This window comes from Enoplosus armatus, chromosome 14, assembly GCF_043641665.1.
Source record: "Enoplosus armatus isolate fEnoArm2 chromosome 14, fEnoArm2.hap1, whole genome shotgun sequence".
NCBI classification, from domain to species: domain Eukaryota; kingdom Metazoa; phylum Chordata; class Actinopteri; order Centrarchiformes; family Enoplosidae; genus Enoplosus; species Enoplosus armatus.
The window spans coordinates 14,152,004-14,179,025 of record NC_092193.1 but is presented as its reverse complement, the minus strand read 5'-3'; the positions used below and the strand labels follow the sequence as shown (position 1 = coordinate 14,179,025).

The following is a 27,022-nucleotide window of genomic DNA, read 5'->3' as shown; positions in this document are numbered from 1 at the left end:
GAAATGAGGACACAAGCGAGCTGAGAGGAAACAAGTCTTTGTTTTGTCTTTGTCTCACACTCGTTCTCCATGTCGGTCCTGAATCCTCTCTGCCACACAGTTTCTTTCGGAGGTCAATATCCTCCTTTTATATCATTAATGTAACCACAGAAAGTCAAAACAGCATCCTTAATCTCTGATTATGTTGTTCTTTGAGATTAGGATTAGAGTTTAGCCCACTGAAAACTATAAAACATTTCCTGCAAAAAGCTACTGTGCTAGTATTATTTGTTTTCATTGAATTTACTTACTTCCTTATATATTCATAAGGCAAAAGGCCCTCAGAAAATAATAAATACGCTCTTTGTTTATTCAAATGTATGATTGTAGTTAGAGCAGAAAAGAGCATCCTTTGTGCTGTCCAGTTGAGACTGAAAATCATTGTGATTAGCTCATTGTATGCCATTTATTTCCTATTACTACCTGTATAACTGACTTTGGTCTGTTTACTTTTTGGAAGAATTACAATAAAAGATGGTGTGGCTAGTGAGATCAAGTGGGTGTGGTTACAGACTGAGGGGTTGGTCCCACCTTCCAGTCTGACGGCCTGTGGGCAGTAGAAGTGCAGCAGGGTGGTCAGGGCACAGCCGTCTGTGTTGTCCTTCAGCAGATTCTCCACCAGGGGGAGCGATGGCGCGCTCCTCTGCTGAGCATGCTCCTTCCTGTAGCGAGCCTGAAACCATGGCAACGGCACAAAGACATCACTTACAGTATATGTGTCATTGGGGTGGATATGTACAGTTGGCTCTGTGATTGTTGGTGCAGACACACTTTTTATCTGCATGCACCAGCACACGCACACAACTCAGTCACACCCACTCACAGACGACCAGGCGCTAATTTAAGGAATTTCAAGCAGAGGGTGGGCTTCAGGCTCAACTCAAATAATGCAGATTATATTGGTCATGCGCATAATCAGACACAACATCTAGAATTAGACACTTCAGCACTATTTTGCTCCCTTTGATTGCTTGTGAGGAGTGGTTAGTTAGTAGTTAGTAGAAGGAGGAGGGGGACAAAATGCATGTAACAAATGAATTGTTTTTAGCTTTATGCTTCGGGGGTGGGGGGTGTAAACTTCCACTGTGGTGCTGTAGCAGACAATGCATGTGATTTAGAGTTTAATAATAATCTGTGTTAGCAGCCTGAAGGTTTTCTGTATTTCTCCCTGGGCCTGTAAAGACCACAGAGACAACACTACTACATATGTCTTCAGGGCATCAGTACTCCCAGTTTGCACATAAACGAAGAGTGGTGTCACGTATGCATTTTACAAGCGATAAGATGGAAGCTTTAATTACAGCAGCTCTCACTGTCTGACAGCCTCTCAGTCTGTGTTGCCAATATTCGGTTTGTATAGACCAGTAATACATTACAACTCTGACGGCAGCCAATTTAAACCCATACAATAGAAGAAAAAGCAGACATGCCAGATCAAACAAGAAAATAGGTAGTTAACAATACAGAGGCAGTGGTATTACTTTGTTTTCAGTGGAAATTCTTACAAATGATAAATTGGATAATTCCTGCTATTTATGTGACCATGTTACAGGACTGTACTTGCTCTTACAGGCAGAGTTTCCGACCCTGACAGTGATGCAAGTTTAAAATGATGACTATATCATTCATTCAGATTCCTAGCAATGTGGAGACAAGGGATGGGGTGGGATCGGATGGGAGGAGTCTGACCAATGCATGATGGGGCTCAGGACGACATGCAATGACAAGAGAATGTGAACGGGTGTAGGTGGTGGTGGTTGGTGAAGAGGAGTTCTTCAGAATGGATGGACTTACTGGAACTAATCTCCAGTACCATTTGCTAGGAGACTTGATGGTGGATGAGGATTGGACAACAACAGGAGAGAGTGGGATAGGCGTTAAACCGACAGCAGGGAAAAAGGTTTTGCAACTACAGCTGAGACTGACTGGGGAACAAACCCTCTCTTAACACTAGAAAGACCTCCAAGAGTGCATGTTATACCTCTGCAAAGCTGCACAGTCCTCTAAATTTGTCAACATTTATCATAAAAAAACATAACTTTTTACATATAACATTACAAAGAGCTTCTTTTTCCCCTTTGAGACCCTACAAATAAAATCTGCAACACAAAAGTGCTAAAACACAACCCAAGTCTTTTATAATCCATCAACTAGAAGAAGTCTTTAGAGGTGAAGAAAATGTTACTAAAATAATCAAATATTACATCATTATCTCTTTTTAAATATAAGCAACACTAAGAGGGTAGCATCTCTGGGAGGCTATACTTTGGCACAGCGATGCTTTGAGCCAAAAGCTAACATCAACATGCTAACATACTCACAACAACACTGCTAAGATGCTGCTAGCAGGTATAATGTTTACCATGTTTGCCATCTTAGCTTAGCTGTTAGCATGCTAACATTTACTAAATAGCACTAAACACAAAGTACAGCTGAAGCTAGCGGGATGGGAGTTTTGTTGGTCATAAACTAAAGTATTAGATAAATCAAGTTGACCTGATAGTGGTGCTAGAGAAAAAGTCATGAGGTCACCAAAGTCTGTAGGATTCATCCTCTGGGGAACATAAATATCTTGATAAAATAAAATGTCATAGCAATCCATCCAAATGGTATTTGGTAAATTTCAGCCGGTCCAGGGAAGTCCATAGATAGTCGCTGTTCACACAAAATTCAATTATGTAAGTAAAATGGCAACAAAACTTAAAAAACTATCTTGTACTGTTAGAAAACCTTTTAAAAAATCATTACTCATTTCTTGGCATGTGTTCTAACATTCCTCCAAATATTATTGAAATCCGTTGAAAGGTTTTTCAGATATGTTGCAAACTGATGAACAGACAAAAATTGGGACCTAAAACTTAACCTCCTTGATAGAAGTAATCAAGACTACAACTTTTTTATAACTGTAGAAGCTCCTGATTCACATATAACGACCCAGCAGTCAGTTATGTGTGTAAGCACCTATGTTAAATGTTAAGCACAAAAATCCACACACAAAAATGCACTTAGTCATAAGACCATAGTTAAAGATTTTTCACACCGTCCCAGAATAGACGAAACTTACTGAGAAGTGTCTTGTGCTCATCCATTAGTGTGTGTGTTCACGCAGGCATGTGTGTGTGTGTGTGTGTGTGTGTGTGATATTATCCCCTCTGAGTGTGTCCTATTCAGTGAATAGACTTCTGTTGAAGCTCATAATGCAGAGAGGGAGCTGTGTGATGGAGTAGGAAAGCAGCTGACTGACACTGAGCGTATTCCTCACACTCTTTAAAAGACACTCTTCTTCCCTCGTCGTAACTTCTTGCCTTTGACAAAGCCTGAGTGTGTCTATGAGAGTCAGTGTGGGATAGGTCACACACCCCATGTGTATTATCAGTTTACAGAGCAATTGCAGTAAGGCAGCGATCACTCTCACTATACCGACACAAAAACAGACAATGAGCAGGAAAAATGTGCCAAGAAACTCCCACAGCAGATAAAAGATCCTTCTCAACTGATTTAGCCACACTCACCATGTGACACTGTGCAGCCATTTTACAACCCGTTGTGTGTAAACAATTTAATCTATGATAATGTGCCATTCATAAAGCCACAAGCATGGCTGAAAACACAATGTCAGTCTGTCGGTCAGTCCACCACTTTATCCAGAAATATTTCAGAGGATTGCTATGAAAGTTTGTAATAGACATCCATGGTGCTCAGAGGATGAAACCTACTTACTTTGGCGATCCCCTGACTCTTCCTATAGCACCATGAGGTTGACATTTGTTGTTTTGAGTGAAATGTCTCGACAAGCACTGGATGGATGGCCATGAAATTTGGTACAGACATTCATGTCCCCCTCAGGGTGAATTTTAATGACTTTTAATAACTTCCTGAACTTTTCATCTAGCACCACCATCAGGTCAACACTTTGGTTTATGACCAAATACCTGCAAACTAATGACATTCCCATCAACCTCAGCTGTGTTTAGTGCTAATTTAGAAAATGTTAGCATACTAACATGCTAAACCAAAATAGTGAAAATGGTAAACATTATAGCCAAACATCACTATGTTAGCATCATCACTGTGAGCATGTTGCACCCCTGTGTCCAAGCACAGTTACAGAGCAGCTATCATGGCTGTAGACTCTTAGTCTTGTTGCACAAGTTAGCACATCGGTTAGCTGAAGCCACACGAGTTTACTCAATGGCACATTCAGCTGAATCAGAGTTTCAATCTGTGTTTACCTCTTTGAGTTGGTGCTGAATTGCAGGAAGTTTACCTACCCATTCCCATTTGCCGCAGTTGAATTTTATTTTGGTCTGTTTTTAACCTTTACCCTCTCTTCACTGTTTTAGAGCACCGCCCTGAGGCGAGGGTCGTGACCTGATGAGGCACTGTGCTGTAGCTTCATGGTTAAGTGAGTGGAAGAGGACGGTAGCTGCCTGCTGTGTGTTTGTCCCAGTAGACTGACTCGTTGTGTCACATGGACCTTACATAACTACGAGGCCTGCTGGGTGACAACACTGTCTCTGTCTGTCACCGACTCCCTTTTGCTACAGCTGACAAAGTTCCTGAGTGTCTCTCTCCATGTCCTCCACGCTGGTGTCATTTCTCCCGTTCTCCCCTCTCTCTGATTACCCCTCCTCACTTTTCTTCTCTCTCTGTCTGTCACTCTTTCTCTCTTCCTCCGCCCCGCGCATTTCTTTGTCTCCTCGGGCAGCAGTGTCGCAACTCAGTGTGCCAACATTTCTCTGCAGCTGGTCTGAGACTGAGCTCATCTGTTCCTCTGATTTACAGACCTCTGTGTACTGTGCTGTATGTGTGTGTACATATCATGTGACGCAGACTTGTGCTAATGCCTATGAGAAAAAGTAGGAAATGTTTAGAATCGAATATTAACAGATAGGAGACAAAGTATGATAATACAACTCAAAACAAAAGCAAATTAAATAAAGACAAGGAATAGTTCAACATTTTGGGAAATATACTTGGTGGCTTTCTTGCCAAGAGTTAGATGAGAAGATTGATACTCTCATACACAGAGCTGGGGCCAGCAAATTAACTTAACTTAGCCCAAAGACTGGAAACAGGGGGAAACAGCTAGCCTGGCTCTCTCCAAAGTTAAAAAAAATATGCCTGCCAACCTAACTTTAGAGTTGCTGGTGGGTGTATTTTCAAACTTTGGACAGAGACAGGCTAGCTGTTTCCCCGTTCCCAGTGTTTATGCTAAGCTAAGCTAACCTCCTGTCTCTTGTTCTGTAGGCTACACAGATATGAGAGTGGTATCAATCTTCTCATCTAACACTCGGCAGGGAAGCAAATAAGTAGTAAAATAACTATTTACTGGCATTTCGGTTGGAGATAGTGAGTGTTTATTAGTGAGCTTTAGAGGTGTTGATTTTTGAACCTTTAAACACCCTGTTATTTTGACAACAGATGAATGAGTCTTGTTTTTGTTATTATTGTGTGTGTGTGTGTGTCTGTTCTTACTTTGTGTGTTGTTGTGTTAGACTCCTGGAAGGAAGCCTCTCTTAGCTTTTGCTCTTCGACAAGGATGTCCCTCAGGTGTTCATTCACCTGCAGAGAGAGAGACAGAGAGACATGCAGATAGACAGAAAGAGAGCTGAAGGTCAAATTTCAGACAAGAATTTTGTGCACGCTGAGAGACTGAATGGCGAATCTGTGTTGGAGAGAGGAGAAACTTGAACATGAGACCAAGAGGCTCCACACATCAAAGAAATACTTTTCACCGCCTCTCCTCATTAGCCACTCATGCTAAATATTACTGTAACCTAATATAAAGCACTCGGCTGACTTCCGACTCAAGCACAATGTAGAAAGATTACTCTAATGATAGTATTTTTCTTCCCTTTTTTTTTTTTACCGTCACTGCTTTTCTGTCTTCTACGGTTCTGTACAAACAGTGATGTAACAATGTGTCCTGAGGATACACAAGGTCTCATCAACGAACCCCAACCAGAGACATGTGCTTTTTATTTTATGTGTACGAGCTTCTTCAGCAAGGAATGTCAGTGATCATTGTGTATTTAATTGATTAATTCATGCCATGCTGCGGCTTGTTTCATTATTTTAAACAAATTAAAATTAGGTCAACATCATGTTTTCAGACAACTGTGTCAAAAGATTCTTAAAATCTCCTGCAAGGCCACTAGAAGCAACTTCAAGTGACTAATTCAAGTGTAAGATGATGAAGTAAACTAAAGATGAGATCACAGAGACTTAACTACTGCCCTCTTAAAGCTTACTCTAGGTCTGACTTTACCTTCCCAATCCTGCTTTAGCAGATAAGAGGAGGTTAGGCTGAGTCAGTCATCTCTTGGTAATCTCGCTGACATGATTACATGTGGTTGGTGCCAGTTTTTCATCTAGTTTTCTTGCAAACATGTTGAACCAGCAGCGGAGGAACTGAGCGCTGACACACTTTCCAGCACCTCTCGTGTCTTCTATATCCAGAGCAAAACAAATAACTGTGTGTCCCCCATTATAAAAGGCTTAAGAATGTGTACAGTTGTGATCCACTGACATGAGAAAGCACATGTCCTTGTGGTTTCGTGTGCAAACGAATGAGATCCCGTGTGTATGTGTACCTTGTTGATCCAGGTGGTGATTGCGTCCTCTGTGTCATAAGGCAGCTCCTGGATGAGTCCGTCACTGTGTGAGGGTTCTGCGGAGGAGTACCTGTTGATGCAGGACATCACTCTCTCCACACTCACCATCTCCACTGTATACGCCATCATCAGGGTGTCTATGAGCGCCAGATGGGAACTCTGTAGAGACATACAGCAGCATTGCAAGGACTGCCTTTTACTCTCCCACTTCTTTCCACAAGCATCAAACTGACAATTAAAGGCCTAACTTTATATTTCCATGTTAGTGCTTCTCTGTGCTTCTGCACATCACAAAGACTGTGGGTCGACCATTTCTGGGTATTTTTGAAGTGCAAAGTCGCCAAAAAACTGTTGAAACAGATGTTTTCATTCAACAAAAATACTGAAATGATCTCAAAGTTTTGTTCTCTTGAAAGAGAAAAGATGTGCAAGTATTAACCCTTTGGACACAGCTCCAAAAGGCATCTGAAACAGCATCTACATACAATACAGCATTTATGATTTGACAACACTAATTTAATAAATACATTTTTTGTTTTCAGCAATCCGCCATGTATCCACCTCATTTTCATGCAGTGTGTCAAACCTGACATATTTCTTGAAATTGTGAAAGGAACTAACTTAATGAGGTAGAGGACGGTGCAAGCATTGTCCTCTGTGCATGTAACTGGCAAAATATGCAGCGAGCATCACACATTTCAAGGAGGGGCTCTACAGGAAAAATACTGAGCAACTAATAATGATTTCCTGGTGCACTGGAGGAAAAAACGGATTAGAGTTAGGAAATACGACGTTTATATACTGTGAGGCAATTTAAATCTGTCTATAGTCAAAGATCTTGCCATACCGCAGCACTTTTTTAATTCGTGAGTTGACAGTAGAGAGATGACATGATGAAATGAGGGGACAGAGGAACAAAACACAACAAGGTATCCAGCTGTACTCGGAATAGGGACTTTGCGTATCATGGTCTGCGCCTGCACCGCTAGACCACCAGCGCACCCCATGTTTATACTGTGGCAGCTATCCCTTAATATCTCTGGGTGTATGAGGCCATTGTGGGAAATATTACATATTTTAAGTGGATTTTTACATCAACGTGAGCCAAAGACTCAATATTAGCCAAAAACAAACATATTCATGTCTGGTTATGTTATCCAGTAACAAGTTGATTTTCATTAGAATTTCTTATATAACAATATATATATATTGATATTGTGATTTAACATTACATATGTTACTATACAGGACACCCCCATAAAAGATAGATAGCCTGCAATCTCACTTTTTCCAGTGATGAAGATTTTAGTTTAGAGTTGCTTCCTCTGTGTGGATTCGTGTTTGTTAACTTCAGCCGGACCTCAATAAAGCCACTGTGTGTTTGTTTGCTATGTAAGCAAGGATCTTGCAAGTGCCACACACACTCTTGTTAGCTCAACTTGAAGCAGGGCTAGGTAGCTCTGCTTGCAGTTATTCTATCATGCTTCAAACCTACTCCGTCTTGTGACGTCAACTGAGGAAGTTCAGAGGACACCAGGAAGTTGCAGCGATTTCTAATAAATGGGATCCTACATTATAAAGTTTGTCTTAAGAAAATCAAGGTTTCTGATCGCCATTTGTCCAACATCTGAACCCACTTTATACTCTTAAATGTCTGTACATGTAGAACTACTTTTATAGTACACACATGACCTAATTTTGAGTCATTCACTGCGCGAGTGGTTTCACCATCAACACCTACACAAAGCTTGACATTCTCCTGGCCTTTCTAATCTCATTCCAGGCCGGCCAGACCAACAGACCTCCCCTTCCGTTTCCTGTCACACCACAGGTCTACTCAAAAACATTTTACGCTCTGTGTGTATGTGTGTGTGCTCGCTGCGTACCTAAGCTTCTATCTGCGTGTCAAACCTAACTGAACACCTAAAGTTAGGTGGTCCGTGATCCAGGTGACTCAAACCAACAGACACAAACAAGCAGCGAGACCTCATCCCACCAGAGCCTGTACTGTCAAGCACAAGCCTCTACTCATAACCACAGAGCCTCACGTAACAGCCAGTGTGACCAAGTGTTTCCCCAAGAAACCAACAACCGATCCAGCGCCAGTCCAACTCTGGACTGTTACTGGTGCACAACGTCAGCACCACATGTTCTTCTGCCAGTCTAAACAGACAGTGTGTACAGAAATATGGCTATTAGAAACAAACTCATGGAAATAAGTGCTGAGATACTTAATAAATAAACTGGCCTCATGTGTCACATGATGTCAGCATACATCATTAACTTGTCCTTTATCATTTAATCTGATTAGATTAAATCAAAAAGAAAAACACAACAAACAAGACCAAATGCTCATCCTTCTGATCAGGGTAGGGCTACAATTAACGTCACTGATTCATCTAATGATCATTTTCCAAACAATCATATAATAGTAACGGTGGTCATCACAATTTCCAAGAGACCCAGGTAATATCTTCAAATTGCTAGTTTTGTCCGATAAAAACAGTCTAAAACCAAGATACTCAATTTTTGGGGACATAAAAGAGAAATTCTCACAATTGAGAAGACGGAACCGGAGAATATTTCCGCTTGATAAATGACTGAAATGATTAATCAATTCTCAAAATTGATGCTTTCATTTTTTTGTTGATTGTTGAATAAGCGATAAATCAACTAATCGTTTCAGCTGTTGATCTGAGAGAAATGCCTTTTACCAAATAGATAACTATGAAATCTTATAGTGAGCTGAACAGTTGTTTGTAGACAGTGATGCATAGCTGACCTGTGTAAGGATGTATGCTGGTGGACATACAGTATGTTATACTGCATGTTACAGCTGTGGAGCATTACATGGGTAAACAGGATTGTTTGGATTGGCCCCTGAAAACAGAGCTGCCACATTGCAGGAGCCTGATATTGAACTGTCTATGAAACAGTCCACAGACACTGTTTTGAATTCCTGCATCTTCAGGATATTGCCAGATATTTGACATTGCGTGCGTTCTCCTCCAGAGGTACAGTAGCCGGTCTGGCTGACAGCTGGACTGACTGACAGACAGACAGACAGACAGACAGACAAGCCAAGCAGCTTAGACTGGAGCTGGAGATCCAGCAAACATGATTTTCATGAAAACCCGCTCCGAGCTTTATCTGTGATTGAAGCTTTTCTGAACTCATTTGCATAAAACCCCTAAATCTTTAATGTTGTTAAGAAGCTTGTGTAGGTGTGTGCGCGTGCATCTGCGTGTGTGTTCAGAGCGTTGGGTGGAGAAGCCACATGAATTGAAATGGTAATGACATATAGCTTTAAACTTTAATAAAGGATTTTTATAAATTAACACCTGCATTCAATCATCGGCATTAAAAAAAGACATTTCAAAGTTCATGACAAAACTGTGTGTTTTATAAGGGAACATACATTTTTGGGAGAGCAGGGCATTGTCTAGTTTTTACATTTCTTTGGATGGAGACAGGCTAACTGTTTCCCCCTCTTTCCGTTTTGTTTGCTAAGCTAAGCTAGCTCCTTAATTAAACGCAGACATGAGTGGCATCAGTCTTCTCATCTAACTCTGAGGATTTCATAAAATGTCAAACTATTCCTTTAATAACACAGGGGAGGAAACATGATGTTCAGCCCCTCTCCAAAAATCATACAGACCCTGGATTAAAATAAGTGTGTTATTGTTAGCAATTATATTATTATCATTTAAATGGCAGAGGACTGACACATCAACGCTACATCTACATGTGTGCGTAAGACTGTGATTGATTATTGTTCCTCACTTTGTTGTGAAGGTTTGTCTATTTGTCACTGCACTGTTTCTAATAGGAAATGTATTCAGATCTGACGTACATGTGAGTATGTATGTATGCATCTGGGTGTGTGCACAAGAGACAGAGAAGAAGACAGACAGACAGACAGACAGACAGACAGACAGACAGACAGACAGACAGACAGACAGTTTATGGAGCCGTTGCTTACATATCTACAGACAGTTCTCGTATCCACTACTGTTGACACTAAAGCATGGATTTAAAAGCCATGTGCTGTCTATTATCCCTCCACAAAGACCTTTGGGGTGGGTGTGTGTGTGTGTGTGTGTGTGTGCAAGTCTAAACCACTCATGGTGACAGACACGCCTTATAAGGCTGTGGAAATGGCAGACACTGGTCATAAAGAGCTGTAACGAGCTGCAGCGCACTCATGCACACACATCTAACAGGAGCATCAGTATTCACATCGTCACTATTCTTGTATGGCTGCATGAGTGTGTGTGTGTGTGTGTGTGTGCCCTTGATAAAAGGCATCCATAGGAAGGCAAAATACAGCTGAGCAAACAAATCATCAAAGTAACCTCTTTCTGCACAAACATCACAAGTGTCCGTTCAACGCAGGTACACACTCAAAGTGTTTTATTATACAACTTTAAAGCTGCATGTCTGGCCCTAGTGAGATGTTAGCGTCCAAACTGCCACTGAAAATAATGACCACTCTCTCTCGCCATCTTTCTAGCACACACGTCCATGAAATCCTGCAAATCTTTCAGCAATATTTGGCAGAAAGCTTTTAGATGAAGCTACACGCCCCTCTGCAGGAAAATTCAGTTACCGCTACGACTCTCTGTCCTCCGTCACTTTCTCATCTCAGTATTTTAACGCTCAGAGGGCAGCGCGTTCTGAGCATGTGCAAAAAAAGTCGGCGAGTATCAGGAAAGTAAAGCTAGAAGAAAAGGACACACTGGTCTGGTGCACACTGCTGGAGGTCTGACAGCTCTCTCAGAGGTGTGTGTTCGTGTGTGTTTGAAGAAGGGGTAATAGGGGCGAGAGGGGGGGGGGGGGCTCTGATTTGTGCACCAGACGTGCTTTGACTCACTGTGAGACCCCACCCTCTACAGTGCTGCAGTAGTGCACATCACGTCTTCCTCCTCTCCTCCTCTCCTCTCCTCTCACCCTCCCGGCCTCCATGGACTCCACTCTTCCCCCCCCCCCCTCCCTCTTTCCAGATGGCCATATGAACAGTGGGTCTTTTCCACTCGTTCTCTGGCACACACGTCGTCCCGCCCGCCAAGAAGGCAATACCTTACCCTTCCTCTCCCCTCTTCTCTATCTTTCCTCCCTCCTTTCCATTCGTCCCCTTGTAGACTTCCACATTCACCCCTTCCTCTAGTCTCTTGCTCTACTTTCCTGCTTCCTCCTGGATTGCAGCCAAATGGCAGCCCCTAAAACTCCATGTTTCCCCCCCCCTTCCCTCCCTCCCTCTCTCTCTCTCTATCCCTTCGCCCTCTGACAGACTGCCACGCTCCTCCTCCTCCTCCCTGACATGAGTTATTCTTCTGTTGCACAGTATTTGGAAAAGCATGAGGTCATCATTTTCTCTGCAGATATACCATAACCCAAAATGAAAAGCTTCGATTTTAGCGTGACTGAAATTATCCTGCTGAGTCCACAAATACACACAGGCAGTTCCTCTACTTTGCAGAACCAATCTAATGAATTCAGAGCAGCACAGAGCAACAATAAGGATGGACAGATTAATGAATTGCCTGACTGTGTGTTACACAAATGAAGGTCAATAGTCATAGGGAGTCAATGGGCTATAGCCTCCATTTGTCACTAAAACTGTCCACTAAATCACCTGCCATGCACACAGAATCACAGACGGAGAGACAGACGTTTTGACATACACATGCACTTTTATAGGTGTGTAAGGACAAGAGTTGCACCAAATCACTGCCCATCACTCCCACCTTCATGACATCCTTGTGTAGTGAGCACAATCAACCGTAAAACATAAAAATGTCCTTCACTCGTGACTTTGAATTATCCTCAACAGCCGTAAAGAGGTAGAGCACAAGCAGAGGGCAAACTAAAATACTGGCTACAACCTGAGACAGAGCAAAAAAGAATGTGTGGGCACTAGCAGCCTTGATGAAATATGCTTAAGCTTCGATTAAATATTGAGGAGATAACAATGTCCTGGTCTCATTTAATCCACAAAGATAGAGTTTGGATGAGACCGAGGAGGGGTAGAAAAAGGCTAAAGAAGACCATGACAGGAAGAGAGAGATGGGGACAGAAGGAGGAAGGTGGCAAAAAGAGAGAAAGACAAAAGAGTTGGGGAAAGAAACAGTAAGAGACAGACAGAGAGACAGAGTGAGAGCAGGAGAGGGAGGGAGGGTGCACTGCAATGCAGACACCTTTTGGCGTCAGCAGAAGTGCCCGGTCTGCAGCCATGCGTGTGCTAGCAATGTGTCTGGATCAGGCTGCCACAGCCTGCCCTCCTTTCATAACTAAAACGCCACAAATGAACAAGCTCAGAATCTGTTCCACTCTGCTCATGTCCAAGGTGTCAGTATTATGCTCTGGAGTTGAAACTGCATTAATTAATTGGCTAATTAATTGATTAGTCAATCAACAGGGAATTATCGACATCGCTTGAGTCACTTCTCAAGCAAAAATGCCCCCAATTTTCTCGTTCCAGCCTAACCAATGTAAGGATTTGCTGCTTATCTCTGTTTAATATCATTGTGAACTGAATATCTTTGGGTTTTGGTCGGACAAAAGCAGCATTATAAAGGCATTATGTTAATAATCTATAAATCAAACAGTAATGAATTTTCAGATTAAGATGAATCAAAAATGAAAATAATTGTATGTTGCAGCCTTAATATGTTCTTCCATCCATTGCTGCACATGGCGCTGACAATACACTACTAAAATATCTCTTGGTGTGAGCTAAGGCATGTTTGCCCGGTGCTGTCTAATGACACAGAGGCCGAACAGTGAGTAATGGGTTGCTATAGGAAACCTGTCATTAGCGGTTGTTTTTCTCTCAATGGGACAGATCTTGGAGGACGGTCTAACAGTAGGACACATGGAGCGGTGCACACAGACACAGTATCATATAACCCACGAAGACACAGCAACGTCCACTGTTATTATAATCCTGAAACGATCAGATGATGAATGAATTATTTGATGGAAAAGAAATCGATTTAAGTCATTCATCAAACATTCGCAGGTTTCCAGATTCTCAAGTGTTTGCTGCTTTTCTTTGTTTTATATCATTGTAAATGTTATATGTTTAGGTTTTGGACGTTATGTTGGGCTCTGGGAAATTGTGATGGCATTTTTTGCTAGTTTTTGACATTTCATAGAGAATTAATGAAAATGAATCTTTAGTTGTAGCCCTGGTTTTTATGTTTATGTACCTACATGTGTGAGCATATGTATGAATTCGCAAATTAACAGATTGAGATCAAAATCAAGTGATCCCATTTCACATAGCATCTCCACGGTTACTGACAGCTATGCATTTGTAACTGTGTACATGTACATTTATGTGCAGTACTAAAAAATGTATAAAGAAAAAGTTCATACGAATGAATGCTGAAGTTTAGATTCAAACACATTCCACACTGAATTAGACTGAACTGTAAAATGTAAAACCAGCAGAAAAGGTACATCTCCACTCACCATGTGTATTGGTGTGCTGGTCAGATCTCTCTCAGTGACCAGTCGGTCCTGGTCTGTCACATACAGGCCTTTCTGGGCCAGGGCCTGGATGACAGCGTTGTGTCCCAGTAAAGGTTTGACAGCATCACTGCGGAGGATCAGGCTCCCCGCCCGGCAGTAGAGCTCTGCAGACTGGAGCAGGCAGGCCACCGGTGGCTTCAGGTGCTCCTGGTTATACTGGTCCCTGTATAAAGGCTCGACCAGCTCCTCTGGTACTGCATCTGAGGGGAGAGAAAGACATAGAAAAGGAGAGAGGATATGGGTTAGAGCAATATGCACCTCCTGTCCTCCAGCTCCGTCTCTGCTGAGACACCACCAGCGACAGAGAAGCAAACAGTGAATGCATGCAGGCAATAAAAAAAAGCTATGCTCCTATTCTTTCTATATTTTACTGCCTTTGTTGTTGTTGCTATGGCTTCCCTACACTGTAGCTCAGAGCCTCACCCTCGTGGCCACAACCAGATCAAAGCTTGTTGCACACATACAATCACACACACACATCCAGAAAAGATGGTATACACCACAAAACCTCCTGGACATCACAGTTAGTGGTGAAAGGCAAAGAGAGAGTTTCCACCATCACAACAAAAAGCTCAACGTCATGTGTATATTTGCTGGTGCTTATCTTACTGAAGATCCACAGCTTGTGAGCACAAAGCCACAGTGTGTGTGTGTGTGTGTGTGTCAAATATGCTGTAGCCTATATGTGTGTAGGTAGACGTGTACGTTACAAAGCATGGAGTATCTTCTAATCCTGTTCCCTCATCCAGTAAAACTGATTTGAAGAAAATAGCTGGACACACACACGCACACACACACACACACACACAGTACAGACACACTCACTGTGATGTTGCTTTGTTGTTAACCACGTCGTGACTCAAAGTTATACTATACTAGTCATCAATCTGTCATTGAATGACATACATACTCTATCTATGCACCTCTATGCCATGTGTATTACTTTAGTCAAGCAAGACGCTTGTAAAGGAATGTGTGTGTGTGTGTGTGTGTGTGTGTGCGTGTTCTGCATGCTCCAGTATGAGTGTGTGTATTCCTGGTGTGTGGGGTCATTTCCTTCCTGCCCGCCTCTGAATCACACTGAAGGAAACAAAGGACACTAAAGGAATCTTTCTTAAAGGTGCAGCTTTCTGTTCTTTAATCTTCCGAAATAACAAACAACACTGTAGAAGCAACAAAAAAAAAAGGCTCAATAAAACAACATAACAAAATAAGATTTTTAAAGCTCAGTCCAGAAAAAAGAAAAGCGTGTGATCAAACCTCAGCAGTTTTCCAGTGGCTGTGGTTAGTGCAGCCCCCCCATAACCCAGCTGGGTGATGAAAAGAGATATTTAAAGCAACAGGAAGATTTTAAACCACATCTACTTCATAACAAGCCCTCCTGCGTCTAGTCACAACTATTCAATCCATCCAACTTTTGTCAGAATGTCTGTAAAGCTGCACTTCAATAATTCAGCCTTTCAGAATACAAATTTGGTAACTAAAGCAACATTTGTGTTAAGTTATTACGGTACTTTTGTTAGAAATGGTTAAAGTACACTCTTTGAAGAGCCATCACTCAGAAACTATTCACAAAGATACAGACTTTTTGCAGCAGTTTGCATTTACACTTGAAAGTTCTTGAAAGTGTTTAATCGAATGACCTTTAAGCTTTGAGGTTAATAAAATAATTTCCAATTTTTCAAACACCATAAAAAAGAAACAGCAGGCTACAATAGCACAGACAGCAAGTTTTTCATGAAGAGTTCATGAAAATCTGCCCCGTCAAGTAAAAACCCTCTCCTTTGTGTTGGCCATCAAAGAGGAAACAGACAGGAAGTAGCTGCAACAGGAAGTCCAGGCACGTTGAAGACTGCTCCCCTGGAGACCCCCGGGATCACAGCTCAGCACACACAACATCACTGTCAGCAGTGTTTATCTCCGCTGCCTGACTGCTCTTTGTTAGAAACAAACTAATTCACTTAGTGATCTAGGTTGCCAACTGCTAATGATTTCTAAAGTTTTTACAGAGATTAGATTATTAGTTCATTAGCCTGGGTTAATATGTTGTTAGTACGTGGTGTTGGCTCACTGCTCCTTTAAAATAGCGCTGATCTCCCACTTTATACAGATTACTATCTATCACTATTTTTTTGCCACTATAGGAACAGGCTGTGACTTCACCACTGATATATATCATCACCTTTAAACTAAACTTGTTAGAAAACTTTACTGATGTACACATCTAGCAGACAACATTATCATTAATTTAGTGTCGTGTTTCTGGCCAACTGATGAACGAAAGTCCATTATTCACTCTCTATTTGGTCTCTACCAACTCCAGAGGGACATATCTGGCTCTTTAGCTGCTAAATGCTCCATAATGTTCACCAGTCAGCTGCACACTGTGTCTGTCTGTTGTTTGGTGCTGGGCAGGTAGCATACAGTGGGTATCTACAACTTTTTTTTAAAACAGCTGACTGCTGCAGCGAAAAACAACTGAGTGAACCAAAACAGAAAAGTAAAACCAGGCCGTGAAACCCAAACAATGAGCTGAAGGATGCTAAAACACTGAGGGGAACTGCAGACTCGGGTGATAATTCTCTGATAGGTGTCATACAGGCAAAACCATCATGTAAGCACTTACCCAATCACAATATTGAGTAAATCTGCTTTTACATTACATTCATTTTTGTCCAAAGCAATTTACACGTTTTTCCTACGTATACACATTAGGAGCCATTTTAGGTTTCAGTGTTTTGCTCAATGCCACATAGTGAGAGAAGAGGCTCGGGTTCAAGCCACTAACCCTACAATTAACAGCCAACCCTCTCTTCTACCATCTGTGGCAAACATATCCATGTGCTGGATATTTAACATTTATTTATTTTCCTACAGTACGTTAGTGGACAGCATGAACTAGCTCCTCATTTCAAAGCAACCAAACATATGAAACACAGAGCACAAAGCCATGAAAATCACTGCACAGCTGTTAGCTGATCAAGTCCCCTCACTTCAGGGAAAGAGCATGCATGTTTTCATTCAAGCATTCAGTCATTTCCACCATCTGATTTCACTGATCAGTTCTCTCATAGCTTTAGAAGCAAAGCAGTATTTCTTCCATGGCTGGAGAGAATACTCTCCTGCCTCTCAATGGTAATTTCTTCTTTGTTGTGACACTGATGGACTTGCCTGGTGTTGGTGATGCTGGTTATATCACTGCTGCGACCTGAGCGACGCAGCTGAATCCAGCCAATCATTGTGGCATCTTTGCTGCAGTTGATAATGTGATGTAATCCTTTGGTGTAAAACTCACCATCAAATGACAGATCAGATTTTTGTCTGACAAGGTAATTCACCTTGTGTCAAAAATCTCACCTATCCATTTAAATGTAATGTATGTACTTGCGATTTGTCAAAGATCAACTGAAGAGTCAGATATCATTTTCAAGTTTCAGATTTGATTAAATATTAAATTTATAACCACAACTGGCTCTTGAGTGCAGTTACTCCGATCCAACACTGAGGTAATCAAATGCAAGCCAGTGATCAGTAACTACCAGCTATATTAGGCCCAAGAGACCGTTTACAAGATCAATTCTGTTCATGATTCCTCCTGAAGTCCTCCTCCTCTCAAAAATGTGTTTTGGTTATAGTTACTTCACTTGGATGTTTGAGCTTCACTGTGCATATGATGTACGTGCAGAGTTTGACACTAGAAAGCTGTTTTCACATTCGTCTGCTGAAGGGGGGAAAGTTTCTCTGCGCTCCACTTGAATCTGAATTTAACACGACGACGTACAAGCAGGATTGTGTGACATCACAGCTAGTTTGTAAGTCAGTCATTGTTCAATATGAAACCTCCAGCACACACACACACACACACTGAGGGAAGACTTTTCAGTGACGTAGGAGGCATCTTGTTTCCAGCAGTTAAACTTTTGAACTGAACAATATTTACATATTTAAAGATTCTGGATTAGAGATAAGAGAGAGAGAGAACAATATTCAATTAGTTAATTGAACTCTTTGTGGAAAATCAGACAAATAATTACTCAAAGCAGAGCAGTTTTATGTGTCTGCTGGGGATCTTTAATAATACTTGAATACATTAGGCGAGCACTTAAGCACTGTTGTTAAAATCTGAGGCGACCTTTGTCGGCCCTTTTTTGCTGCCGCTCCATTTTGTTACGAGTTCATATGATGCCAACAACATGGAGACACATCAGGACAAAAGTGTGGAGACTGTAAAGCTGTGCTCTGACATTTATTACTCACCCACTCACAAAACTCCACATGCACACACACGTCAGTCCACATCTTTACAAAGCATCTTAAAACCCATTTGTTTTCTCTGGCTTTCTTTTCATTTCATACCTTTCACTTAATTCTGTTTCTTTTTATGAAATACATTCAAAGGGGCTTTACTGGCATGGGAAACAGAGAGGATGTGAGAGGATTAATGCATTAAAAAGACATTAACACAGCTCATGCACAAAATTTCTGAACTGCTGAGTTCTAAAAGCAATGAAGCAGTGATTCCCTGTCTGTCTGTCTGTCTGTCTGTCTGTCCTCTCTGCCTCGTATACATCCCTCTTCCCTCCTTCTTCTTACTATAAATCACTTTGCAACTGTTTTGAAAAGTACTATATGAATATTTTTATTTCCGCTTCATGTGTATGTGGCGCGCTCATGCACATCCATCTCTCTGAAGTTTCACTACAAACTTTTAGCTGATGAGAAAGTTGTTACATCTGATCACCAGATTCAAACCATCGCTCATCCGTCCAAACTAGGCCAAACGAGGCTCTGAGGACTGGCTGGTTATGAATTGGGCCACAGTTCTCAGCGGCGCTGGGAGCTGAAACTGTGTCACTAGAGGGATGGCAGCAGTATGCTAACAGCCCCAGGTCTTGTTGAACTATGAGCGGCTGTCTCACATGTTGCTCTCCTCCACCTTGTAAGCCTCTCCACCATTTCATGCTCTCCAAGAGTGAAAAAAGCTCTATTCGCAGCTCACTGCTGGATCAATGGGTGTGATTCAGAGGTCTGTCTTTTCATCTCTCTCTCTTTCTAGATTTATCTGTCTGTGTGGCGGCCACTCAGAGACTCCCAGGTCTGTGCATGGAGGAGCAGCCGTTAAAAGCCTTCATTAGGAGCCGGAGGAATTACTCTTTAAGAGGGCAGTCCGCCAGACCACACTGAGGACAGGGGACGGGCCAGAGAGCGTGGAACATATAAAGAATAATTACTGACACGCAGGTCCATGTGAAAACATCACCACTGTTACTATCAAGAAAAGAAAAGCATAACAGTCGACTGCCTATCAGCTGTTCTACTGGGCTTAGAAAGGAATTACTTTAGTAGAGCTGAAACGATTAGTCAATTAATCAATTAGTTCATCAACAGATTCGTTCAATAATGGATTAAGTCTTTGTCAAAGCCAAAATACAGAAAATTCCAGCTTCTCAACTGTGAAGATTTGCTGTTTTTCTTGTCTTACATTATATTATAGTACACTGAATATCTTTGGGTTTTTAGCCTTTTGGTCATTTAAAGACGTCACCTTGGGCTTTAGTACGTGTGATGGGCTTTATTCACTATATTCTAACACTTTATAGACCAAAAGATAAACCGTTTAAGTCATTTTAAGTAAATATGTCCAACATTTCCTCTTTCCAGCTTCTCAGTTGCAAGGATTTGCTTCGTTGTCTTAGGTGATAGTAAACTGAATGTATTTTAGTTTTAGATTGTTGTTTGGACAAAACAACACTTTAAGGCTTCATCTTGAGCTTTAGGAGAGTGTGATTAGCATTAATCAACATTTTGAGTAGATATTTTAGAGCATCTTGACTGCCTGCAAGTAAAACAAACAGAAAGAAGTCATTAGACGTATGAGCAGCTTCAGTACAAGAGACGGTCAGTTTACTGTGTGTGTAGAATTACAAATTGCACTTGTTGACATGATGTGCTGACATGGTGTTGACCACTGCCATCAACCTTTAATTAAATATTTCAACTTTTCTTACATTACAATATTTGGTATTTTTCGGTTGTTTTTATGGGCATGAATGAATGTTTGTGTGTATTGTGTTTGCAAACTCGCTTGCCTCAAATTGCATTGACTTGTCTGACATTGTTGACAGTTATTGAGAAAATAATCGACAGACTGACTTTAGCTGCTGTCGTAAACTTAATATAACAACTCGAACGTTAGATCCTCGCAACAGTTCAGGCTGACAGTAAAGTACATACATCTTACATAATAGGCTTGGCCTGACTTCTCTTGCAGCAGGTTAAATCAATGACACCGTGACATGAGCAGTGATGTAGAGGATGTGACCTGTGAACTCATATGAAAAACTAAAATACAGACCTGCAATCATCAAGCCTGAAATTGTTTACATTATTACTCACTATATGGATACAGGAGACTTATACGTTTTGATTCACTTACTGCTGTTTAATAAAATAGAAAGAAGAAGAAATTGTTCTATTTGTGTTCATAATAAGAAGTCGTGTGTAGTTTAATGTGGTTTATATGACAGTGAGTGTCTGATTGCAGGTTGGTGTTTACAACATAGTCCCACTCGTAAGCCCCCCCTCCAACTCAACATCTGTCCACATTATTACAGATGTTAGATCATTATCCTAACAATGTTTCCCACCAATCTAATCCAGAGATGAAGACGATTGGGAGGCGCCACCTACCCGAGCCGAAAGCCTTGGCCACCAGCCACGTCAGGCTGCAGGATATCTTGGCCCTGGTGAAGTCGTAGTGATCGAAGCTCTTGATGGCAGGGACGATGAAGGTCCGTCTCAGCCCTCTGTCATCTGCCGCATCTCCCATCGTCTCTCTCTCTCTCCGGATCTACACTGCAGCTGGAGGACCAGTCAGCCCGAGGAACTCATCCTGACTGCGGATGACATCCCGTCCAGAGGAATTCAATGCAGCAAAATTTTCCCCCTTCTCCAGAAAAAAAAAAAAACTTTGAGCGTGGCCTTGATTGTTGGAGAGCACGACGAGTTGGATACCAAAGAGGCGCTCCTCGGTTACATGAGCACCATCCTCAGTCGCATGTCCTGAGGTTTCACTGGTAATCTTACAGCCTGACAGCGCAGCGCAGTTTAGTAGCAGGATTTCTGAAGATTTCCTCCATTCCCTGACATTTCTCTCCTCAGGTTGTCCGACATAACGGAGCAGCTGTGAGGCAGAGGAGGGAAGCTACAGCCCGACAGCAGAGGACACTTTCACACATCAACCACAGAGGCGGTTTGTGTCCATGTTGTTCCCCCTTTTCTTTTCTAACTGTTTTCCTCTCTCCCTCTGTCTCTCCGCGGCGTCTTCTCTGTGCTTTTCCTGCCGCACTGATCGGAGGATAGAGCGCACTGCGCACGCGCGATCCACCCACCCAGTCTGTTCAGTCCTGACAGGAGTCACCACAATGTGATGCACACCAAGGTGGAGTTAACTGGCAGGAGGGTTTCTGACTAATCCAGATGTTGTTTCCATGGAGAAACTGGAGAGATTCAAATGTTTTTTTAGTTTTTCACAAAATATATCTGTCTATATGCCTATATGATAATAGCTGTACATTTTGTAAGAAAGAAGAAGAGTCATGAATACCCCTATTATGTATATTTATTTTGTTTTCACTAGAAATTTGGAAAGATTTAAAAGAATATTTAGTTGGATAGGCTTTGATTGTTGCTTACTTTGAGTGCAGCGCTCCCACTCCAAAATATTAAATTAAAGGCTACAATTAGACAAATTGCACATATATAAATCTATTTTCTCAAAATCTTGCCCAAATTTCAGAGTATTTTTGTTTTGCATTACCTTAGTATGAGGATTCCTTGAAAGCAGTGACCGGTATAAAAAAAGGCAGTTTCAAGTGTTTGAAACACGCAGAAATTGCCAAAAGTACCATCAAGTGTCACTTTTTAATTCAATTTTATTTATTTACTTTACTTCATTTTAAATTTGTGGTATTTTGACGTGGAATGTGAACAGAAGGTCACGACTAATCATTGTAATATAACTGATTATCGTACATTGATTCTGTTAAAAGATGTTAAAGATGTTAAGAAAAGGAAAGAAATGCAGATTTTAGACACAATTTCTTAACTTAAGACTTTACACTTTTAAACACCTCAACTTCAGAGGAAGATGTGTTCTTTGTAATCCATTACTTTTATATGTGACGGCTGTAGCCCAGTTACTGAAGATCGACATTAGATATAATATTGCTCTTTTCTGGTAGAAATCTTGTGTCACATGTTTCATGTCTTGTTTTTGCTTCATTGGAATGAATTCTTACAATATTTAGAGTATTTAGAGTAAGAGGTGCAGCACATTATCCTATTAAAAGATGTCATCAGTGGCGTGCACAGACTCCTATGGGTAGGAGACAAAATGATAGAGGGACACTAGGGCCCCTGCACATATATAAACAGAGTTCAGGCACATATGTATACACATAAACAAACACACCATAAGCAAGAGTCAGTGTTGGGTGCTCGCCTGGCTGATAAGCAAGTCTGAGCAAATAGGATGCCATCAGAGAGAATACAGTGTCACCTTGTTTGTGTGACAGTTGGGGATAAATGAAGCATGTAGGTGTCCCCTCAGGTGAAAAAGGTGAGGGGTTACACCTATTACAGAAAAAGAATGTGCTTCATTATTTTCCCTATGTCTCACCAGAATGACCCTCAGGGTGTTCAAGTACCTCTCTGATGTGAGATCAGGGGAAACATGAAGCATGAGTATCCCATTCGGGCACGGACATAAACCTGGCCATCCATATCAAACCTATCTGGGAGGACCTGTATAGGATTCTCACCTGACAGTGACAATATGACACCTTTCTCTAGTTTAGATTCACAAACAGCCATACTGAATACTTCTTCTACCACTGATTGAAGGCAAAACACGCATATGAGGGGAAGATTGAGTAGAAAACCAGCAAACACATATGAGTTAAACAGCAACAGCCACAGAGAGACTTCAGGTGTCACTTAAAGCATCAGTATGAAGAACCTTCAAGTACATCAGAAAACACTACACGAGGAAAAAAACGACCTAAACAAAAGTATTTGTGAAAATGAACAGATGCTAACAAGGAGATACAAAAAGAAAAGAACAATAAACAAAAATGTAAAAAACATGGGAAATTACTGAAATGTTTTTTACTTGATCTCCTCAGGTAGTTTGTTTCACTGCTTGTCCTCATTTTCAGTCTGAACTATTAAAAGCAACCTGTCTGGGAAGCTCAGAGTGCAGATATGGGAACAGTGGAAAGGTCCCAGTCAAGTGTGAACCTCCTTTAGCTCTCAGATACCAGAATATTAGTGCTATTGGATGACACTGCACTTCAAAGATCCTGTGAAGGGTGATGGGGAGTTATAATGAGCGTGTGACAGCATTGCTCTCTAGTGCCTGAAGTGGGTTCATACAGCTGATGAGACCAGGAAGTATACATCACATATCGGTCAGTAGATGGCAGTCCTCTGCTACGTATTCATCTAAAACACCCCAGCTCTGCTCAATAGACCCTCTTTACAGCGTCCTCTCAAATCATTAAGATGGCACTCAATTGCTCTTTTGACAGTTTTATTGACCCTTCTTTCACCAACAGGTTTAAATACAGTCAAACAATCTGCAGTGAATATCCCCCCACAGTGGTTATTACAGCAATTTAGTGTTCAGAAAACATGATTATTTCTACATTTTTCACAAATAAACTCCAGAAAGTGTCTTTTTTTAAATGTTCATCTTTAAGCTTATTGCTCCTCCTCTCTGTACATGTACTTGTCTTTGTCTGGACCTCCACCCACATCACCCACAGTCATTTGAGAGTCATTACCAATCATAATGTAATTTGCATTTTCAATATGTATACTTGGTGGTGGCACAGTGGCAGGTTTGTGTGCCATTACAAGCCTGAGGCTCTCTTGCTCCAGGAACTGTGCTGTTTCACACTCTTTGATCAACTGCCTTCGGCTCTGGTTTAAATGCTTTAGTCTCTCCTGTCTCTCAATCTGCATTTGCACTCTCTGCTCCTCAGTCCAGATCATCCTCTGTCTTTGAATCCTCGCCTGAGACAATGACTTTTGGATTTTTCTCTCAAAGCTCTTGTTCTCCTCGAGTGGAACTATCGTCTGCAAAGCCATAGGGATGCTCGCTCTGGGTATGCAGTTCTCCCGTGGCAGCAGAGGGATAACAGTGTTGTACTTGTGTTTCTTGTTTATGGAGTTGATAAGGGCAGAGTTTGTCTTCACCTCCAGCATGCGAGTGTTGAAGTTGCGGGTAAGCAGCAGGAGAGTAAAGGCTGAGTTGTTGATTGCGTCCTCCACACACCTCAGAGTGCTCTTTCCAGGGACGGCAAAGTCCCCAGAGAAAGTTGCACCTTCACTACTGATGACTTTCTCCAGTTTTTCCCTCATGCTCTCGGCCATATCTGCGTCCTCTGGCGCATGCAAGATCGCAAAGGCATAAAATGTTGCCTCTTCCTCCTCTTCTGCGCCTTTACTTTCTTTCATTTCAAGTGTAAGAGGCATCTTAGGTAGGACAAAGTTTGTTGCAGTAGGTAGTGCGAGTTTTGGTTCAGCGGTTGGTTTGCTGGTTTGGTTTGGAGTCTCATTCTGAGCGATAAGACTGTCACTGTTCTGTGCATCTAATGTTTCATCCAGTTTTGAGTGGTTCTTTGCTCCAAACATAGGAGGTTCATTGGATTTAGGCTGAGGCTCCTCACATGTCTGAGACTGCCCCGGTGCATTTTCTGCTTCACACTCTCTAACAAGGAGGACAGGACCGTTGGCTTCATCTGATGTTTCTGGGGTTATTTTGTCGTCTTGAAATGAGGCCGTTGGAGGTATGCTCATCTCTAGATGAGTGGGGTATGAGGGCATTGAGGAGCTCGCCTGCAGGGGGCTGGGCAGACTGTGACCTCTCTCTGACTGATCCTGAGTAACTTTTAAAGTTGAGTTTCCTTGATCCAAGCTGCTATGAGGATCATGGTAAGACACTGACTTGAGATCTGTGGGGGAGCACATCCACTCTGCAAACTCAGGCCCACAGACAACTATAGCCTCCTCTTTGAGTCGATCATACTCCAGATCCTCACAATGGCTTGTTTTTTGGCCGTCACTGGAAAGGGCTCTCTTATATGCCAGATCTCTCAGACGTGGATCACACAGCCTCTGTTCTGACAAAACTTTGTAAAGGCGAGCCAACCCTGCCAAAGATTCTCCTGTTAGCTCCTGAAAATGACCACAATGAACGCCAAAGTCTTCTAGTTTCCCTCCACTTATCTGCCACTTTTCAGCCAGATAGTCAGCGAGGTAGTTGTCCCTCAGCGTCTGGAGTTTGTTCAGGGCCCGCGCCTCTTTCTGGAGAACGATCAGACTCAAGGCGTGTATGATTTTATCTTCAGGAGACTCACCCAGCTGGAATGTAAGGCTTAGCAGTCGCTCTGGAGGTGCTTTAACTATAATGTCAAAGACGTCTCTCAGTCCCGTCCCCTGATTTTCTTGTCCCGCGTGACTCATTTTCAGTTTTACTGTTTTACTTGCTACTCAACCTCCAGCCTATGACAGAAGCTAATCGGATCATATGTGGTTTTCCAACATATTCTTCTTCATTTCTTCAAAACACTTTTTGCTTTTGTTGAGGTGCACAATTTCATGGACATTCTTGTTTCTGTAATGAGATAAAATCAATGTATGGTTTTGTACTTTGAATACGTGTTACAAAAGTTGTACAGTTGTTTGTATATATAATATATAAGTTGCACTTATACAATTGCAAGTTGCAATTAAATTAAATAGATTCAACTTTGTATTATTGTTCCACCAAATTGTCCTTTAAACTGATTTTCTGACACTAAAATAATCAAAAACTTGATAACAGTGACTCACCGGCATGGACTTCTTGCTGCCGTAACATTACATTTCGTCTGTGAGCTTCCAGCTCAAACAAGGAAGTCACTTTCCAGTTCAGTTCGACCAGAAGAAAACTCTTTTCTCTTAACACGAGAAAAGTGCACATTTGAGATCGATTATATAACACCACTGGACGCTGTGATTATTGTCAAACTTTTGCTATAAAGTTCATCAGTAACTGTACCTTTGTCAGTTGTGGGCCTCTGCCAGCTTGAAGCACTTCGGCACATAATGATGATTTCACAGGTTGTGAAGTAAGGGAGCTCATGAAGGACAAAAGACAAAATCAGGAAGAAACATTCATGACTATTAAAAACCTATGCTCACCTCTATAACGTGTACTTTGTGACACTTGACACTGAGATTTCTCACAACAGAGCAGCTAATCTGCCAAACAAAAGTCACTGGTGACGAATGTGGAAATGTTTAGCTCCCTTCTCTCTTCAGCGCACAATAAGCGCTCTGCTGAGAGGCAAGTGTATTTTTATCCACGGAGGAAACCTCCAACCCTGTATTTACCAGGGGTGGGGTCACACCAGGCAGAGTGCAAGCCACCATCAAATCCCTCAATGCAGTGCAGACAGAGAGCCTTTGTGTTCTTAGTGCTGAGTGCAGTGTGATATGTTTACTGTACGACCACTTCTGAGGGATTACGGTAACTCTAATAGGAAGTGTGGTTTCTCTGTCTATTGTCATTGGTATGTATGTGCCTTTACAGAATAAAGTATCAGCATTCAGTTGAGCTATATAGCACATGCCACCAAGACCGCAGCTCTGTTGCTTCAAGCTGAACCCCATCTATAGCTAACAGTACACCAAGCCAACTAACAGACTGCATGAACATTATCTCAGAAAAGGGAGAAAGCACTAGTTTTCTGTTTTTGCGGTTTGACTTTTGTGGGAGAGTG

General features: G+C 41.8%; 2 protein-coding genes across 2 annotated transcripts in view; both read right to left on the bottom strand.

Moving 5' to 3' along the window:
- The window catches only part of camsap2b (calmodulin regulated spectrin-associated protein family, member 2b), a 33,479-nt gene extending 12,458 nt beyond the window's left edge, over window positions 1-21,021 (bottom strand). The window contains exons 1-6 of the mRNA XM_070918132.1: window positions 20,883-21,021; window positions 14,133-14,392; window positions 6,636-6,815; window positions 5,518-5,604; window positions 1,834-1,866; window positions 571-712 (exon numbers count right to left, since the gene is read on the bottom strand). Coding sequence (XP_070774233.1) covers window positions 571-712; window positions 1,834-1,866; window positions 5,518-5,604; window positions 6,636-6,815; window positions 14,133-14,392; window positions 20,883-21,021 — 841 coding nt within the window. The remainder of the gene's footprint in view (window positions 1-570; window positions 713-1,833; window positions 1,867-5,517; window positions 5,605-6,635; window positions 6,816-14,132; window positions 14,393-20,882) is intronic.
- Window positions 21,022-23,767: 2,746 nt separating this feature from the next.
- ticam1 (TIR domain containing adaptor molecule 1) lies at window positions 23,768-26,338 on the bottom strand. The gene is made up of 3 exons (XM_070918887.1): window positions 26,299-26,338; window positions 26,091-26,197; window positions 23,768-25,872 (listed from the first exon to the last, which is right to left on the bottom strand). The coding sequence occupies exon 3, from the start codon at window positions 25,719-25,721 to the stop codon at window positions 23,955-23,957; it is 1,767 nt and encodes a 588-aa protein (XP_070774988.1). The 5' UTR covers window positions 25,722-25,872; window positions 26,091-26,197; window positions 26,299-26,338; the 3' UTR covers window positions 23,768-23,954.
- Between the last annotated feature and the right edge of the window lie 684 nt (window positions 26,339-27,022).